Source organism: Stegostoma tigrinum, chromosome 23 (genome assembly GCF_030684315.1).
Source record: "Stegostoma tigrinum isolate sSteTig4 chromosome 23, sSteTig4.hap1, whole genome shotgun sequence".
In the NCBI taxonomy this organism is placed as follows: domain Eukaryota; kingdom Metazoa; phylum Chordata; class Chondrichthyes; order Orectolobiformes; family Stegostomatidae; genus Stegostoma; species Stegostoma tigrinum.
The window spans coordinates 19,776,278-19,796,415 of record NC_081376.1 but is presented as its reverse complement, the minus strand read 5'-3'; the positions used below and the strand labels follow the sequence as shown (position 1 = coordinate 19,796,415).

The window sequence follows — 20,138 nt, the reverse complement described above, 5'->3', positions numbered from 1 at the left end:
ATGGGCTGAGAGGTGGCAGATGGAGTTCAACCTAGATAAATGTGAGGTGCTGCATTTTGGAAGGTCGAATTTGAAAGCTGAGTACAGGATTAAGGATAGGATTCTTGGCAGTGTGGAGGAACAGAGGGATCTTGGTGTGCAGATACATAGATCCCTTAAAATGGCCACCCAAGTGGGCAGGGTTGTTAAGAAAGCATATGGTGTTTTGGCTTTCATTAACAGGGGGATTGAGTTTAAGAGTCGTGAGATCTTGTTGCAGCTCTATAAAACTTTGGTTAGACCGCACTTGGAATACTGCGTCCAGTTCTGGTCGCCCTATTATAGGAAAGATGTGGATGCTTTGGAGAGGGTTCAGAGGAGGTTTACCAGGATGCTGCCTGGACTGGAGGGCTTATCTTATGAAGAGTAGTTGACTGAGCTTGGACTTTTTTCATTGGAGAAAAGGAGGAGGAGAGGGGACCTAATTGAGGTATACCAGATAATGAGAGGCATAGATAGAGCTGATAGCCAGAGACTATTTCCCAGGGCAGAAAAGGCTAACACGAGGGGTCATAGTTTTAAGCTGGTTGGAGGAAAGTATGGAGGGGATGTCAGAGGCGGGTTCTTTACACAGAGAGTTGTGAGAGCATGGAATGCGTTGCCAGCAGCAGTTGTGGAAGCAAGGTCATTGGGGTCATTTAAGAGACTGCTGGACATGCATATGGTCACAGAAATTTGAGGGTGCATACATGAGGGTCAATGGTCGGCACAACATCGTGGGCTAAAGGGCCTGTTCTGTGCTGTACTGTTCTATGTTCTATTACAAAGAGGTCTTGATTAATTGGGTGAATGGCAGATGGAGTTTAATTTGGGTAAATGCGAGGTATTGTATTTTGGTGAAACAAACAAGGTCAGGACTTATATGGTTCATAGTAGGGGCCTTGGTCATGATTTAGAACAGAGACACCTCGGAGTTCAAGCACATAATTCTTTGAAATTTGCATCACAGGTAGACAGGGTGGTTAAGAAGGCATTTCGCACACTTGCCTTCATTGCGGAAACCATTGAGTATATGAGTTGGATGTCATGTTGAGGTTGTTCAGGACATCAGTGAGGCCACTTTTGGAGCACTGTGTACAGTCCTGGTTGCCCTGCAAAAGAAAGGATATGATTTAATTGGAGATGGTTCATGAAAGATTTACCAGAATGTTACCGGGAATGGAGGATTTGAGTTATAAGGAGAGGCTGCATAGGCTGGGACAATTTTGGCTGGAGCAAAGAAAGTTGACGAGTGATCTGAGAGAGAGATATATGAAATCATGAGGAGCATATAGTCTGTTTCCATGCTATATGACTATGACTGATTCAAGCCTGGTGCCTTTTTATGCTAATTTGTCTTCCCATTCCTTGGATCTAATTCCATTCCTAGTTTCCCTTGTTAGCCATAGTCAGACTATCTTTGCCATTTTATTTTGAGAGGAATGAACAGTTGTTGTAGTTTCTCCATGCACTCTTTAAATATTTGCCATTGCCTATCCGTTATTGTCCTTTTGAGTCACCCAATGTAATGGAATCAATTTGTGCCCCACACTATTGTAGTTTCCTTATTATTTAGATTCAGGACCCTAGTCTCAATCAACTATTTGGGCTTCTCCTGTTTGCAAAATAAAGAATACTGTGGAGTTCTTGAAGGATGTTCTCGGGAAACAAGAGGAGGCAATGGATAGTTGCGGCGGGCAAATGTGGATTATGGGGGTGGTGCAGAAACAGTCAGAATGTACGTCATTGAGAACATTTCCGAGGATTTGATTTAGTACACCAAGGTCCGATAGCATTAAGGGAAATGGAGATAAAGTAGAGTTGATCGAAAGATTCAACCATGATCTTGAAGAATAGTGGAGCAGGACCATATGGCCCATTCTGTGCCTATTTCTTATGTTCTTAATGTCTTCAATTCAGTTCATACATCTCTCCTTCCAACCTCCCTTAACTCCCTCCATGCCAGTGCATCAACTCCCCAAAAAGTTGAGTGTTAACTTTTTTTTGCCACGTGTTTATCAGGCTGAAGAGCAGGCTGACTACGTCCGTTCGCATTCACGCATTCTAGAGGTGGAATGGGAGAAACAGAAGATGGAGGTCAGTCATAAACGGGCCAGGATTGAGCTGGAGAAAGCAGCGCAAAATAGTTCCTGGAACTATGAGGTACTGACAGCTGTGTAGGAACGTCTTCAAATTGTTCTGATTTCAAAAACTCTTCACATTTTGCAATCTTCTGGTTTTAGTTGTTGTCTCTGTTTTGCCAGTGCACAGCGTTATTAGGTGTCATGACACCGAGGTGGAACACAATTCCTCTTGATTATTAGTCTAGCCTTTAGATCACCTGTCCAACAATATAACCTTTACAGTGAGAAAAGTAAGAATTGACTTTATGGCTTGCCAGTTCTTCCTCAGCTTGTAAATCTTCGGTACTTCCTCACTATTCTCAAATGACAAGTTTGAGAACATTGAAACACCGAGCAGACTGTGATTAACCTGTTTTGCCTCTATATGCATCGGAAATAGTTGAGCTTGAGAAACTAATTTTGATTATCTCAAGGACAGAAACAGAAATTGCTGGAAAAGCCCAGGAGGTGTGGCAGCACCTGTGGAGAGAAATCAGTGTTAGCGTTTTGGGTCTGGTGACCCTTCCTCAGACCTGAAACATTAACTCTGATTTCTCTCCACAGTTGCTGCCAGACCTGAGCTTATCCAGCAATTTCTGTTTTTGTCTGATTTACGGCAACTGTTGTTCTTTTGATTTTTGTATCACAAACTGACCTTGAAAGCTAACCTTATTTATATAGTGTTCTTATTTAAGTTATGATTTCAAATCAGAACTATTAATATTTTACATGAATGATTTATTCTTATTTGAAGTATCTATTTTTCTATTTTGTATTTTTCTCTTCTAATGTAGCGAGAGGCAGATCGAAACCAAGAGCTAATAACCCAGATGAAACAACTGCGGGAGAAGGAGGCAGATGTTGAGACAAAATTGAAGGATCAGATTGATATCAATAAGTCATTGAAAGAGGACCTTGGGCTTCAAAGTAAGAAACTCCAAGAAAAAGAAGAAAAGCTTGCTGAAGCTAATCAGGTAAAGAATCGACTCTGCAACAGATATAACGTAGTCAACATAAAATGTAAACTGTTAATCTAAATCCCAAATAACAATATTTTCAAGTGTACTTAATTCTCCTAATTTTTCTCCTTGTCTTCTAGCATTCTTTATTGACTCCACCCTTAGTGACACTTGTCAGTTAACCTGAGACAGTTGCCTTGGAATCTAGTGTCTGATATTCTGAGCTTGTAAGAAAAGTCCCATCTTCTGTCTGGTTACTTTCCCATGATGGCACTAATTACCTTTATGTATTAAACAAAAAAAAAATGAAAGAATCATGGATGCTGGAAATCAGAAACAAAAACAGAAATTGCTGGAAAATCTCAGCAGACGTGGCAGCACCTGTGGAGAGAAATCAGTGTTAATGTTTTTGGTCCCGTTCTGAAGAAGTGTCACTGGACCCAAAACCCTAACTCTTGATTTCTTTGCACAGATGCCAGACTTGCTGAGATTTTCCAATAATTTCTGTTTTTGTACCCAAGTGTAGTGCCTTTAATATTCCAAGATGTTTCATGGAAACAGTATGAGAAATATTTTGTAACAGAGCTATGACTTCTGGCCAAAATGTAGCCTCAGGTAGGCAGGTGATGACTTAAAGGGAGGAAATTCACCATTGGTTAGATTACAAGAAGGAGCAGTTATTAGACAATCGTAGAGCTGGAGCGGATTACAGCGATCGGGGAGGATGAGGCAGTGGAACAATTTGAAAATAGGTTTGTTAAAAGATGTTAAGCAATGTGTCTCCTAGGACCTATGCAGATATTCCTTCTACAGGTTGATTAATATTCATTGGAAGAAAGTTTACTGTTTTAAATTTGCCTTTAATAATTGAAAGATATGCTCCTTTTGTCTTGCTACCATTACCTACACCTATAACAAATTGAATTATGTGCAAGTCATTGAAGGTGTACAGAAGTAGATGTTTAGAATTTTGGAAAGGTTGGATTATGTGGAATTTTTATGCAAATTGTTCTTTCTTCAATGGAAATTTTTTACAGGTATTATTATTGTTTGCAGGAATCTAAAGAGACTATTTCAGATTGACCATGATCACTGCTTTGCCTTTATCTCAACAAGTAGGATGTGTACTTGGAAAGAAGCGCAGGGAGGGTTGTAAGTTCAAAACTAATCAGAAGAAACAGTATTTTAGAAATTATATGGGCAGTCTTTAAAACAGGCTCGCTATGGCAAATGAGGAAGCAGTTTTGTATTTATTTATTCAGGTTCAAAATTGATTGAATTGTTTTCAGAAAATGACATTAGGGAACAGTGTATGATCACTTTTGAGATATTGTGTGACAATCTTTACTTTTTGCAAAGTTCATCCTGTTATTGTGCACGAATAAATCATCACACTGGAAACTTTCATGGGAGTGGATAACTATCAGTTTGAGATGGACTGAGGAGCATGTTTCTGTGCTGTACAACTCTTGCACTATTTTATGCAGATAGAGTTTTGGATTTCTGTTATAAATTAAGAAAATACATATTTGTACAGGTTGACACCAGCGAGCATTTTTTTTTTCAACTCACCCAATCATGTTACCTCCCCTACACTGGAGAGTTGATGTAAATTTTATTTGTGTGGGATTTGTAACTTGGCTTGGAGCTGTGTACTGTTGCCACAGCTCCAATGATATGCCACAAGAGGATTTGTAATTTTTTTTTAGTAACTCAGGGACAGCATAAAAACAGAAGCAAAAGAAAAATCGTAGTGTGATGAAGATTAGTAGGAAAGCAGAGGATTGGGAAGCTCTTACAAAATTTGAGAAGATCATCAAAAACGAATTAAGATGGGAGAAGATGAAATATGAGAGAAAGTTGCTTGTAACAAAGAAGATTGAGAGTTTTTCTAAAAGGTCTTTTAAGGTGAGAGAGGCAAGAGGAGACCTTGGACCATGGGAAAATGAGCTTGGAGAAGTAGTAATGGGGACCAAAAAAATGGCAGAGGTACTTTGCATCTGTTTTCATTGTGGAAAATGCCAGCAGCATACCAGACCTTCAAGAGTCAGTGGGCAGAGACGAGTATATTCGCCATCACTAAGAAGAAGGTGGATAATTGACCAAGGCCAGATGGATTGCATCCCAGAGTTCAGAAGGACATTATAGAGGAGATTATAGAGGCTTTGGTGGTGATCTTACAGGAATCACTGGAGTCAGGGAGAGTGCCACAGGACAGATAATGGCTAGTGTAACACCCCTGTTTAAGAGGGAGGTAGAAGACTAAAAACTATAGACAGGTTAGCCAGACCTTGGGCATTGATAAGATTTTGGAGTCTGTATTTAAGGATGCGAATATTTGGAAGTACATGGTAAAGCAGGACTGAGTTAACACAGCTTTGTCAAGGGTCATTGTTGGGACCACAACAATTCATGTTTTCTACATTAATGATCTGGATGAATGAACTGAGGGAATTGTTGCTAAGTTTGTATTCACTGAAAGATAGATAGAGGGGCAGGTAGTGTTGAACAAGCTGAGAAGCTGCGGGAGGACTTGGACAGGCTAACAGAGTTGGCAAAGAAGTGGTAGATGAATATACTGTGGGAAAGTGTGAGGTTATGCATTTTAGTAGGAAGAGTAGAGGTGTAGATGATTTTCTACGGGGAAAGGCTTCGGCAATCTGAAGCACAAAGAGACTTGGGAGTCTGAGCTCAGGATTCTCAAAAGTCAACATGGAGGTTCAGTTGGCAGTGGGGAAGGCAAATGCAATGTTAACATTCATTTTGTGACGATGCTGACACTTCAGAAATGTTATTTTGTCCTGAGATTTTCTGAAGAGTGGTTGTAAGGACAGAGTGCCATGGAGCCGAGGGATGCTAGAAAGCTAAAGCAGTTTAACAATAGAAGAGGAGTGGCCAGTTCTCCCAGCTTAGGGTTTTATAATTTACCTTCAGCTGTAGCAGTCACAAAATGTTTAGCATACCAGAAGGGTTGCAAGCTTCAGTAAAAGATTCCTAACTGACTTTGTCTGAAATCTCTCTGGATGTTGTTCCTGCCTGCCTGTAAGAATCTGTGTTTGAATTTTCCTTTTTGTCAAGGGGTGTATTTGTGGGATGTTCATATGATTGGAACAGATAATTAGTTAATTTGCTGTGTTGGGTCAAGTTTTTCAATAATTAATTTATTCTAAATTCTGTTGTCTTTTGTTCGTGTTTCAACTGTAGTGGTTAAATAAATTCTGTTTTTCTTAATGCTGAGTGGTTTGACCAGTTGCATCACACGTGGAACGTACACTTCATATCTACCTTAAAAATAAAAAAAAGGTTAGGGTCTAGGCTACCTTCTTGAAATATTTTGAGTGTCTGGCCCGGTCCATTACAATTTCAATACTACTAGAATAAAAGAGTAGAAATGTACTGCTGTATAAAAACACTGGTCAGACCGCATTTAGAATATTGTAAGCAGTGTTGAGCCCCCTATCAGAGGAAGGATCTGCTGACATTGGAAGGATTCCAGAGGTGGTTTACAAGCATGATCCTAGGAATGAAAGGCTTGTCATATGAGGAGTGGTTGAGGACTGTGGATCTGTACTCGATGGAGTTTAGGAGGAAGTGGGGTCTGACTGAAACTTGCAGAATACTGAGTCACCAGGATAAAGTGGATTTGGAGAAGATGTTTCAACAAGTAGGGGAAACTAGGACCTGAGGGCACAGCTTCAGAGTGAATGGATGACCCTTTAGGACTGAGATGAGGAATTTCTTCAACCAAAGGGAGTTAATCTATGGCATTCATTGCCACAGATCACTGTGGAAGCCAAGTCATTGGGAATATTTTAAGACTGAGACAGATAGATTATTGGTTAGTAAGGGATTCAAGGTTACAGAAAGAAAATAAGAGAATGGGGTTGAGAAGCATATCAGCCATGATTGAATGACGGACCAGATTCAACGGGCCAAATGACCTAATTATGCTCCCTATATCTTCTGGTCTTTTTCAGTGTAGAGGACCTCTTACGGTAGATGCCTAGTATTGCAGCACCATGCAAGAAAGTTGAAACTAATAGAAAAATACAGTTGCTAAATCCTTTATTTTCCTTGTCTGCATCACTGCATTGATTATTTAGAAGGGGGAGATGATGGCCTAATGGTATTATCGCTGGACTGTTAATCCAGAGATCCAGGTAATGTTCTGGGGACATGGATTCGAATCCTGCCACGGCAGATGGTGGAATTTGAACTCAATAAATATCTGAAATTAAGAGTCTAATGATGACCGTGAATCCATTGTCGATTGTTGGAAAAACCCATCTGTTCACGAATGTCCTTTGGGGAAGGAAACTGCCACCCTTACCTGGTCTGGCCTATGTGTGACTCCAGACCCACAGCAATGTGGTTGATTCTGAACTGCTGTATGGGCAATAAATGCTGCCTGGCCAGCGATGCCCTCATCCCGTGAATGAACAAAGGAAAAAATAATTCTGTGCTTGAATGTTAAGTTGTTACTTAAAAACAAATTAGATCGTGGAAGATGCTTCACATTCATGGACAGGTAGTTCTCCTATGGTGCAATAGTTGTGTTCTTGTGTGACCTTGTGCTATAGAAAATCCTGCTAGAGAAAATTGGTGTAGAAAATTTTCATAGGGAAATCACTATAGAAAGTTGCTATACCCGTATAGCAGAGAGTTTGTGTTATCCAAGCAGCACCCATTATTCATCAATCGCATTACAGCCAATTTGTGTTGACGAAACACGTGTTATAGCAGAACTACCTGTATTTCCTGTCATGGGATATTTGATTATGGAAGGATCTTGCTCTTCAATAAAAATGCTTGACTCCTATTAAGCTGACCATCCACCCCTTGTTACATAACTGCTGACCTTGAGCAGGTGCTGTGCTTATTTTGTATTTGCTTTGATATAGCAACAGCCATGGAACATTATGATCAGAGATAATGGGTACTGCAGAAGCTGGAGAATCCAAGATAACGAAGTGTGGGGCTGGATGAACGCAGCAGGCCAAGCAGCATCTTAGGAGCACAAAAGCTGATGTTTCGGGCCTAGACCCTTTCTTTCTGATGAAGGGTCTAGGCCCGAAACATCAGCTTTTGTGCTGCTAAGATGCTGCTTGGCCTGCTGTGTTCATCCAGCCCCACACTTTGTTAGCTATGGAACATTTATCATTTGTCAGGTGGAGAGTTTGTTTCAATTTCAGTAAGTTACAATACAATTTGGTTCCTTTAAAAGTATGCAAAATTTGACTGATAAAAGAGATGCAAGGTTAGTTAACATAATCTTACAAGTTGAACTTTGGGCACAACTGTTTGAATGTTTCCTCTCATGATAGTGTTTTTCTCTGTTATAAATCAGATGATTGATGTCATGAAAGCTAAGATATCAGAACAGCAGCAGCAACAGATGACTCAGGAAATCCAGCTGACAGCACTGAACACGGAGTGCCAGGAGCTACGTGAGCAAGTGGAAGTGCAACATAAGTAAGTCCAAAAATAAACCAGTTTATGCACCATCAAGCACAACTATATGGGCTTTTAATCTCCATCTCTGTTTTTCATTATTGATGTAGTCGGAGTTCTTGAACCTGGGAAGAAAGCTAAATGTCTATAAACTTATAAAAGTCTTAAAACAAAAGAATTTCTTTGTAATCTCATTTTACTTCCCATTGTCACTTGATAGTGTTGAGTTATCTTGGAATTTGTTTCCAATGAAACTGGCAACCCTTCAGTTTCTTGTCCTAGTCCCATAAGAGTCCAGATACTGCCATTATCTTCATTCAGCGTCATCGGGCAACAGAACAGTTCGAAATGGCTGCTGACTCCATTATCCTGGCCTGGCTTGACATCTGCAATGTTCTGTCCTTAACTAAATTGACTTCATCACTCGGATTAGATTTACTGGGTGCAGTTGCCCTCTGCTACCTCACCCGTGACTATTACTCATAAGTGAGTCAGGATGGTAAGTGTCAAAAGACCAATCATCCAAGTGGGCTTTGCAGATGAACTTCATTTATCATTTTCTGCAGAAGTATAACATTTAGGAATGGAACCCAAGTAGATGTTGGCTGCCCCAACTTAGGGAAACCACGACCGAATGTAAGATCTTAGTACTGCCCTAGTTAAGGTCCACTTCAGAAGGAGATTGAACTGGAATTTTCCTCACTTGTGTGGCTAAGACATTGGAATAGGGAAAAGACTGTAGAAATTTTGCAAAGGAGAGTGGTAGAGATTTGTTTACCCATGAAAAAATAAACCTGAAATTAAGGAACAAAACTCCTTACTTCACCTGTTTTGTTCTTGGTGATTTCAGCTAGACTTACTGGGACTGAACTTGTTTTAAACTTTGTTTCCTTTCCCTAAACAGGAAGTGGCAAGAGGCTGTGCAAAAGATTCAGACACTTGAAGCTGCTCAGGTGGTTAATGCTGAGAATGAGCAGAGATTGAAGGTGAGCAACACTTTGACCCTTCTCTCTGTTCACAGGAAAATAAACACCATGTTGTTTTTGTCATTGCAGAGTGATGGCTGTTGCTAAATGAGGTGCTTGAAGAAGGGCTTGGGTAAGGTGGGGATTCTGTTGGATTTTGTGATAAAGACTACTGCGAATATTGGTGCTGAAGTACTTAAGCCATGTGGACTAAAAGCTCAAGGCTTCAGTTCTCTTTGGGGTTTACTTAGCTGGGGATGCCAGTAGCCTGCTATAGTCAACCTCGAGAACTTGGAATGTGTGAAGGAAAAGAGGTCATCCACTGTTTGTGCTTCCAGTTGTTATCCATTGGCTACTGGTGTAATAATTGGGTGTGAGAATAGATTGAATTTAGCAGTAATGTTCCTGTTTTTGAGTAATCCACCATAATTTACTGCTGAATGATTAATTACAATGTAAAACAAAACAGTTGGACAAAGTGTGACGAGACTGCTTCACAAAATGATGTGCCAGGAACATTATCTGGAGAGTATGAGGAAGAATGGGAATTAGAAAATTAAGTTTAAGATTTCTGATGCTCATGTTCAGTTTCTTAATTATTCAGGAATTAGAGCATAAAATGACTCAGCAAGAACAAGACTCAGTGATTGTCAAGAACATGCGGTCAGATCTAGCTCGAATCCCTGAACTGGAGAAAGAGCTTCGGCAGCTGAAGGAGAAGAATGCCTATTGCAAGTAAGTAATTGTGATCATTTGGATTTTTCATCCCCTCTGGTGAAACATCTTGCTTATAACGTGAAATATTTTCATGTAATAAACTGAAATAAAGATATCCCTCCAGTTCAGATCAGCCTCTTTGATCATAAAAAACTAGTCTGTGAATATGGTGTAGACTCATTGAATCTGTATACGTTGCCGGTTTGCAATGTATTTCAGTTTAAGATCACTTGCACAGATAGTCCTGCAGAAGTGTCACACTTAGATCTGCTATGGTTAAATGCTGTCTGTATTTTTTGAGCTATTGTCCATTTTTGAATGAGATTGCCAACTACTTTGCAAAATGAAGTAAGTTTTTTTGGTACAAACAAAGAATGCTGGAGAAACTCCTGGCAACATTTGTGGAGAGAGAAACAGAATTAACATTTCAAGTCTGGTATTACTGTTCAGAACTGAAGAAGTTCTCTATCCACAGATGCTGCCAGACCAGCTGAGTTTCTCCAATATTCTCTTTTCCCATCTGATTTGTGGCATCTTCTGTATTTTAGTATAGGGAAGATTTTCAGTGTGGGTTTGCATCCACTAGAAAGAATTGAAGATACCATGAACTTTTATCTCACCTTCATCCTCTCGAGCTAAAATTTAGATTGTGATCCCATCAGTGAAGGGACAGCAAGCTGCTTGACCAAGTCTTCACATTTATGTCAGAACATGAAATTTGCTCTAAACCTTTCTGCATGTATTCGAGTTTGAAATTGCAGGCTGAAAGAACTTTTTGTTCTGAGAATGGAGTAAAGAACGAAAAATATGACTATATCCCAACCTAATCCTTTCCTCTACAAACAGGGAAGTGGAAGATAACAATTCACTGATGAAAGAAGAAATAGAAAGTCTTCGTAAAAAGCTTGAACGTCTTGAGAAGTTAAAGGAAGAGAAGGTTACTCTGGAATTGGAGAATGAGGTTCATGTTTGTTTCTTTCGGCTTGTTTTCTTCTTTGCCCCCTTTCCGGATAATGATTGCCATGATATCATTAAGTGAAATGTATCAAATGTTTTTCTCCTTCCCATTCTCAGAAGAGTGGAGGGACTTGCAATCTTAAGATCAGTTAGCTTTCCTGTTGAAGGATTTAAGTCTATATTTCCACTAGAACACAAGAGCGGGAGTGGGCAAAGTAGCCCCTCGAGCCTGCTTTGCCATTTGATACGATCATGGCCAAACTCACCTTGGTTTAACATTAATTTCCTGCCCACTCCTTTAACTCTAAGTATTCAAAAATATATCCATCTCCTCAAATTACTCACTGTCCCAAATCTACCACTGTCTTGGACAGTGAACTCCACAGATTCACAATCTGCATTGAGTTTGCAGCTAAAACAAAACATTTTGTTTCCTCAAACCACAGAATGCTGTACATGATTTTCAGTGTCTCACTATGGGAAGGATTTCATGTGCAAAGAGTATAGGAGGGATTTGCTGATACCAGAACTGAGAGGCTTTAAGTTATGAAGAGAGAGTGGAGAAAGAGGTGTTGTTCTCTTAATGGAAAGAAAGGAAAATTAAATGGAGAACTGAAAGAGGGTTTAGAATTGTGAAGTACCTTGGAGTAATAGTTTGGAACGTTGGTCCTTAAATGGGTAGTAAGGGGCCATATTGAATCACGAGTGTTATGATGCAGGAGCAGGCCATCTAGCTCACTGTGTGTACAGTGGCTCCTGAGATAAACATCTTATCTGATTGCTTTTTCACCACACCCTTTTACATTGTTTTGATTCCAATAATCTTCCAATACCTCCTTGAATGACTCAATTAAACTTGTATGCACTATACTTCAGGCAGTATGTTGCATTTCTGAATCAATCTTGTGAAATAAGCTTTTGTTTCTCACATCACATTTGGTTCTTTAGTAAATCATTTTAAATCTGTGCCCTCTCATGAGCAGGGCAGTTTCTCCCTATCTGATCTATCCAGCCTGTCATGACTGTAAACTTCTTTATATGTCCTTTGTATCTACTTTCTGTCCAAGGAGAACAATCCTAACTATTCCAATTTATCACCTAAACTGAACTTTCTCAGCTATGGAACCATTCCCGTGACCCTTTTCCGCGGTTTCTTGAATGGCCTTATTATATTGTCGCAACCAGAATTGCACAGGATACTTCAGTTGAGATTTAAGAATGTCTTCGATAGTTGATGGCCTATGGTCTCAACAAATTGATACTGTTCTCGAATCTTGCAAAGTATTCTCTTTCTCAAGCACTCCTTAAAAAGAATTGCCACTCCTCTTCCTCGCCTTCCCTTTCCTTTTCTATCTTTTCCGCCTATCTGGACCCAGGAATATTTAAACCCATTCGCACCCTTCCTCAAGTCAGGCCTCTGTTATTAGCACAACATCTTATTTTCACATGGCAATCTGCACTTGTAACTCCCGAAAATCTTATTTACTTGCACCATACATTCATGTACACATTCAGTGATACTGGTTTAGACTTCATTACTTTCTCCTTTTCATGAGTTCACCCTTAACTCCCTATTCTCCGTACTAATGCTGTCTGTCTCTCCAAATATTTTGTAAACTATGGTATTCTGCTACTCTGTTGTGGTTTGCACATCTCTGCCACGTTGGTCTCAACAGCACTTCACAGAGCTCAGTCCTGGATCTGTTCAGGTGCAACCCGTCTGACTTGCACAGATGCCATCTTCCATGAAACCAGTTCCAGTGTCCCAGGAATAAAGACCTCCTCTTTCCTGCACTGTCTTTCCAACCACACATTCAATCTGCCTTATCATTCTACTTCTGCCGGTGTCTTTGGGATTGGGAATAATTTGGAGGCGACTACATTTGAGGTCTTTTATTACATACTTAACTGTCTAATTTCTGATTTGCTGGCCTAGTCAACTACCTTTTAAGATGTTCATTTAAGAAAAAGAGAAAAGGGTTGAAGAATTTTTAATAATTAAAATGGTTCATCTGAAATAGTGATGAAACAGATTTTCTCATTGCTTTTACAGAGGTAGTCGATGAAGTTGGTTCACCAGTGATGGGCCTTCTCTGAACTGTATAGTTCTATCATTTATGTTATTTTCTGATGTTAAGAATTTCCATATTTTTACCATATTTTCTTTACTATTTTAGAAATTATTGTCCAAGTTGCAAAGTTGGGAGAATGTGGAACAAACTTCAGGATTAAATATTCGGTAGGATTCTGTGGCATGATATCTTTATTTTTTTCTTTTCAAAAGAAAATAGCCATCTGCATTCATAATATTTTTGTTTATTCCCTCCTTTTACTTTGTCTGCTGTGAACTAGTATTGTGCCTTTCCAAGATGTACATTCATCACTGGGCTTTTCATTTTATTATAGTGATTGACTGCACTCCATAATGCACTGTCTATTTCATCTACTGTATGTCTTCAGTTGAAACTTGACAACTTGCATCATGCTAATGCAGCATGATAAGTTTAATGTAAAATTTCTGGACAAACTGCTTCATACAAGTTATGGTGTATCTCAATGTTAATCACTTTCAAGTGATCCTTTGTGATGCTGTAAGCAGAAAAGCACGTTGAAATAAGGACAGAAAAATGCTGGGAATATATAACAGATCAGTCAGCTTTGGGAAAAAGTAACAGGCTGTATTTCTGGTGGCATCTTCTAGCAGTTCAATGTAAATCTGATGCGTTGGGTAAACCAAGTGTTGTTGCAGAGTCTACCATCATGCTTTGTAGTCCAAGTTTTGTTTTCTCTTCCAAGTTTAACTTGTTTAACACCTGTTTTCCTTTTTAACTTCTAATCATGTTTACCAACAGTTTTCCATGAAGGCTAGATCTGTGTTAACCTGATATTCAATTTGCAGTGCTGTAGATTGACTCTTGAGTATGCGATGCCATGTGGTACATAGATAGAATTTTGCTGTTCTTCATATTATGTTCATATGTTTCAAGATAACCGTCAGCCATCTACAAATTCATTTCTTGTTTATGGCACTTCTTCTCTCAAAATGGAAATTTTCAAAATATGCTTCTAGTAGATTGTGTTTATGGGAAACATTTTAGTTCATTTTCAAGTTTGATATCTGGATGATTTTCAATTAGGTGCAAGATGTCATAAAAGTTGTAAAACGTAGCAGGGAGTGCTAGATATATCAAGAAAATTATTGCGCTAACTTAGGCATTCCTGTGAAGAATATGGCAGACACTGGGAAAATTAGAGAACTCCAAAATCTCTAATATTAATGCAACAACGAGAAAGGGGTTAATTCATGTTATTTGTATTCTGGGTTGAAGAGAGATTGTGTCACCCAGAATGGAAATAGCATTTTTAATACATTTTGTAAAGTGCCATGTGAGCATAGTAATTGTTTTGCAATGCATGATAAGTTTGATTTAACAGTGAATTCAGTGAGAAAGTTTTAAGAAGACCAGACTGCTTTGAACTTTAATCACCGGAAGACTTGGGTTTATGTCAGTTAAGGAGCCAGTTGCTCTTTTTGGGGTGTGACTGAAGAGTCTGTAAACTCAGTGGTGATTTTAATCATCAGTTTTCATATATATAGCTTCCATTTTCTTACTTCTTCTTCTCTACAAATGGTTTGGTTTGTGGTGAATTTGAAGCAAAATGCATAATTTACCATTAGCCGTTTGTAAAACCTCTCTACTGCCTCAATTGTTGGCGGAGGAAAGTAAGTGATTTAACTCATGTAACCCTGTGCAGCATCCCTCTCGTCACTAGAATGGGACGGTATGGTGGCTCAGTAGTTAGCCCTGCTGCCTCACAGCGCGAGGAACCCGAGTTCGATTCCAGTCTTGGTTGACTGTTTGTGTACATGTTCTCCCTGTTTCCTCCAGGTGCTCCAGTTTCCTCCCGGAGACTAGAGATGTGTGGTAATGTGGATTGGCCAAGGGAAATTGCCCACTGTGGCCAGGGATGTGCAGGCTAGCTGTGGGAAATGGAGAGGTTACAGGGATAGGGACACTTTGGAGAGTCAGTGTGGACTTGATGGGCCAGATGGCTTGCTCCACACTAGGGATTCTATTCTTCTGTGTGGTCCTAACACAGCCCGTTCCTTAAGTGACAAAAAGCTTTTCTGATCTCAAAGCATTGTTCAAGTGCATCAACCCATTAACACATTAATATTACAGAATTTCTTTCAGGAATACTACTGGTAAATTACCATAATTTAGCACAAAACAGGTTTTTTGCTCTTGGAATTGACTGCTTTATTCCAAGGTCTGACCATGAACATTGACACTTAGAGTTTAGCACTTTCTAAATGCCAAACTCTTAAATTATATGATGAATGATCATGCCTGCATAAATTCACATACCCCCGAAGAGCTCATGAGGTCATCACCAGTAGCCAGATTATTTGATTTGAGCACACAGTTGCTTGAACTTCTCCAAAAATGAGCTCTTAACTCTCCTTTTTGCTAGCAGGATACAATTCCAGGGATCTGGAAAATCCTGTTCTCATATGGTCACTTCATGGCAGGGACAACAGATAGCAGTTTGGAGCAGGAATCTGACTAATACTTCCCCGTTATAACTTGGGAATTCTGTCCACTCTGTTATATAAAATTTCACAGATGAGTAAAAATATGAGACTTGCTCCCAGACCTTCCTCAAAGACCCTGCATCACTTGGTACTTACAGCTTCAAAAGAATCATCAGGTCAGTTCCTATAACATTTTTTGCCTACTTTGGATCTTCTTTAAATGGGAGATGATAGTAAGCTCAGCGTTTGTCCACATTCCAGCCACGAACTGAATGTGAGGAATTGCGTAACCCCACATATGTTCTTCTCTATATCTTTGCAGTACCGTAAAGTAGATCGTATCCAAAATGCTGCTACCTATCACCTAACTAGCAGCAAATCTTGTTTGATTCTTACCCTTATGCTCACTGCCTCCTGCTCCAGCAATGCCTCAATTTTGAAATTTTTAATGTTTGTTCACAAATTCTTCTGTTGCCTTGTCTGTCCTGTCTCTGTTACTTCCTCTAGTCCTAAAATTTTCAGATATGTGCTTCCTCCATTTCTAGCCTTTTGTCACTTCTGATTTTCACTGCCTCATCATTGGCAGAATTGCCTTCAGCTGACTGAGCCATAGGATCTAAAATTCTTTCCATAAGCGTCTTCCCCCTCTACCTTTTTGTCCTCCTCCTAACCATTTCTTAAAAGCTACCTCTGTGCCTAAACTTGTAATCTCTTGTCCTGATATTGTGTGGCTTTCCTTCCAATTTGATTTCACTATGTTTTTAGGAAGATTTGATGATGAGTACTAACTAGTGTTTTCAAGGAAGTTGCTCATTTACGTCTGTTTCCTGTCTTGCACCTTCTACTTTCAGTGGCAGATGATGGCTTTTTATTATGAATTTTATCAGAAAATAAATACCTTCATAAAACAGACAAAATAACACTTTTTTTCCAATCTGCCATTGCATAAGTTATTCCAAGGAGTGTGGTTGGTTGGCGCCTGAATTCAGAAGTTGCTTATTTTATATATATTCTGAGACCCAACAGTAACTCACATTTGTCCAGCATAGTTTATGGAGTAAATAGCTGCATCAGAGTACGTTAAAAGTGCATTAAAAAATTGACACCAAGCATGGTGTGAAAGATTCTGGGAGGAGTGATTTGAAAGAATAATGGAAAGCTTTAGAAAATAAAAGTAGAGGCTTGCAATTATATTGGTGTTCAGGACTGCAGGCAGACTTCAGGCTGTACCAAAATGCCAGGAATGTATTGTTGAAGCATTGTCACTGGTGCCTTGGAAGAAATGGTCAGAGAATTTGCATGTAGTAAGATCCCACAAGTAACAATAAGATAACAGTTGGGTAATCTGTTTTGTGATGTTGGTGGAAGACTAAATATTGGTCAGAACTCTAGAGAACATTTTGCTTCTCTTCAGAAGTGCCATGGTGCCTTTTGCATCCACCAAAAGAGCAGTGGGTCCTTTTGTTGTTGCCTCAACTGAATGATCATCTCTGTCAAAGTGGGACTACCTCAGTACTGCACTTTTGCTAATTTGCATTCATACTCAAGTCACTGGAGTGGAACTTGAATGCATGGCCTTTTAACTAGGAAACAGAGTTACCACGGAATACCAGAGGAGAGAGAGAATTGTTAAGGTCATATTTGGGAAAGAGAATGTCAAAGGGCTGAAACCTACTGCCCGAAGGATTCGCAGTGATGGTGGAGCAGACAGTCTCAAATTGCAAAATTTTGGTTTAACCTTGGCTTCAGAGACTCATTCCTTGAGGCAACTGAGGTGCAGATGAGCATTTCTGTAGCAGTATTGGTGTGAGTGGGTCATTTGGATGCGTAGATTTGGGATATAATGTGAAAAATAAGACCCATGCGTGGTTAGCAAATGGCCTTATTTTTCTTCATTCTATTTCAATTAACATGTCCGGTTAGTAGCAATTCAGCAAGATTTGCTGAAGTGTTGATCTGATACAGCAGGGGGCAGTGTTGCCATTGTGACACAGCATAGCTGCAGCCTGTGGCTTCTGAAGCTTCTTAGATTATTAACAGTTTTTGGTTTGCTTCCCACAAAACTTCTAATAGAAAACATTTGTAGTGTAATTACCTTTGACTGAAATTGGTATTAACTTTAAATGTAGTTGCTGCTGAAAGAAAATACTTCTAAATTGAGAGGACGTGTATAACCTTTTTTTAATATACTTGATTTTAGAATCTTGCCATAGAATACCTGCGAAGTGCAGTCTACTACACCATAGTTACTGTAAGAAAAGTATAATTAAGCTTCTTTCATGTTGGGCTAAAACTTGGACATGACTCAGTTTGTGGGGGGTACCAGTGAAATGTGGCCATGAAGAAGGTCATGCCAGCCACTGTCAATTGCAGGTTGAGCGCATTTGTTTTCTGGTTGAAGCTAGTTGGTGGAGACCGATGGTGTTCTGTGAAGTCATAGAGTCAAGCATCATGGAAACAGACCCTTTTGTCCACCTGTCCATGCTGACCAGACACCCCCCCCCCCCCCCACCCCCCGGCAACAATCTGACCTGGTCGCATTTGCTAGCATTTGGTCCATAGCCTACTAAATTCTTCCTATTCATATACCCATCCAGATGCCTTTTGAAACATTGTAATTGTACCAGCCTCCACCACTTCCTCTGGCAGCTCGTTCCATGCATGCACCACCCCTTGTGTGAAAATGCCCTTTGGTACGGGGTGCAAAATTGCTCACAATATTTCACAGCCTTACATCTTCAGTAGTACGTCTCTGTTGTTGTATTCTAGTCCTCTTGAAATAAATGCTAACATTGAATTTGCCTTCCTAACTGCCAGATAAACCTGGACATTAACCTTAGGAAAATCCTGAACTAGAACTCCCACTTCCCTTTGTGCTTCAGATTTCTGTAGCCTTTCACCATTTAGTATACACCTATATTCTTCCTATCAAAGTGCATGACCTCAAACTTTGCTACCTTGTATTCCATCTGCCGCTTCTCTGCCTACTCTCCCAGCCTGGCCATGTCCTTTTGCAGCCTCCTTACTTTCTCACAGTATCTGCCCCTTCGCCTATCACTATGTCATCTGCAAACTTAGCAATAATGCCCTCAGTTCCTTGGTCCAGATTGTTAACATAATATGAATAGCTGTGATCCCAGCAGCGGCTCCACCAGTCACTGGATGCCACCCTGGAAAACACCCCTTTATCCCTACAGTCTGCCTTCTACCAATTCTGTATCCATGCCAGTAACTAGCCCCTAATACCATGGACTCTTATCTTATTTAGCAGCTTCCTGAGCGGTACTTTGCCAAAGACTTTCTGGAAATCCAAATAGATCACGTCCACTGGCTGTCCATGGTCTAGCTTATTACCACCTCAAAGAATTCTAATAGATTTATCAGGCATTGCCTCCCTGTGACAAAGCCATTGTGATTCAGCCCTATTTTATCATGCACTTCCAAATCCTCTGCAATCCTGTCCTTAATAACAGAATATAAAATCTGCATCCCGAAACTTTGCAGCAGTGGCAATATTAGTTGGATTACTTCAGCGCTCGCAAATTCATTGTTGCTGTGCAATTTCTCGTGTTTTCTGAATCGTACTTTGACATAAAGTGGAGTGTCTATTTGGGGACTCTGTCAAGCTGGAGTATGATTAGGATAATGATGAAACGTGCTCTATTTTCATGGCATTAACTACCATAGTGAATGGTTGAGTGGATAAGATTATAGGTAAGGTGGATAGTCAGATTGAGGGAAATCATAGTTATATTGTGTTGGCTGAGGTCAGTTTTGTAGTTACTCAGGTATTAGATTAAGTTTTAATTAGTGTAATCTTTCCTTAATCATAAAAAATACCCTTTGAGCCACCGTGCCTATGCTGATCAAAAGCACCAAACTACACTAATCATATTTACCTGTACTTGGTCCATAGCCGACTTCTCTGTGGCATCTTAAGTGCGTGTCCAGGTGCTCCTTAAATGTGAGAATACCTGCCTCCACCACTCTCTCAGGTAGTGCATTCTGCTATCTTTTTAAAAAACATTTCCTCTGATCTCTTCAAAACCACTTGCTCCTCACCTTGAACTCATGTCCTCTGATCTTAGGTATGACTACTGTGGGGAAGAGATTCTCACAATCTACAATCAGATCCCTCCATCTTCAGCCTCCTCTGCTCCAATGAAAACAAACCCAGTCACTCCTCATAACTGACTCTCATCTCAGGCAACATCCTGGTGGTTCCTCACACCCTCTTCAGTGCAATCAAGTCTTTATGATAGTGTGGCGACCGGAACTGCATGCAGTATTTTATTTGTGGCATAACCACTTATAAAGTTGTAGCAAGTCTTCTTTGCTCCTATATTCTATGCCTTGGCTAATGAAAGCAAGCATCCTGTATCCTGCCTTCACTGCCCTGTCTACTTGTGCT

At 39.9% G+C, this 20,138-nt stretch overlaps 1 protein-coding gene across 4 annotated transcripts in view; it reads left to right on the top strand.

Moving 5' to 3' along the window:
- The window catches only part of mad1l1 (mitotic arrest deficient 1 like 1), a 772,508-nt gene that overhangs the window by 18,068 nt on the left and 734,302 nt on the right, over window positions 1-20,138 (top strand). For all 4 annotated transcript variants that reach the window (XM_059653949.1, XM_048552091.2, XM_048552089.2 and 1 more), the window contains 7 exons: window positions 2,041-2,181; window positions 2,936-3,115; window positions 8,448-8,572; window positions 9,456-9,537; window positions 10,121-10,251; window positions 11,080-11,194; window positions 13,368-13,429. In XM_059653949.1, coding sequence (XP_059509932.1) covers window positions 2,041-2,181; window positions 2,936-3,115; window positions 8,448-8,572; window positions 9,456-9,537; window positions 10,121-10,251; window positions 11,080-11,194; window positions 13,368-13,429 — 836 coding nt within the window. The remainder of the gene's footprint in view (window positions 1-2,040; window positions 2,182-2,935; window positions 3,116-8,447; window positions 8,573-9,455; window positions 9,538-10,120; window positions 10,252-11,079; window positions 11,195-13,367; window positions 13,430-20,138) is intronic.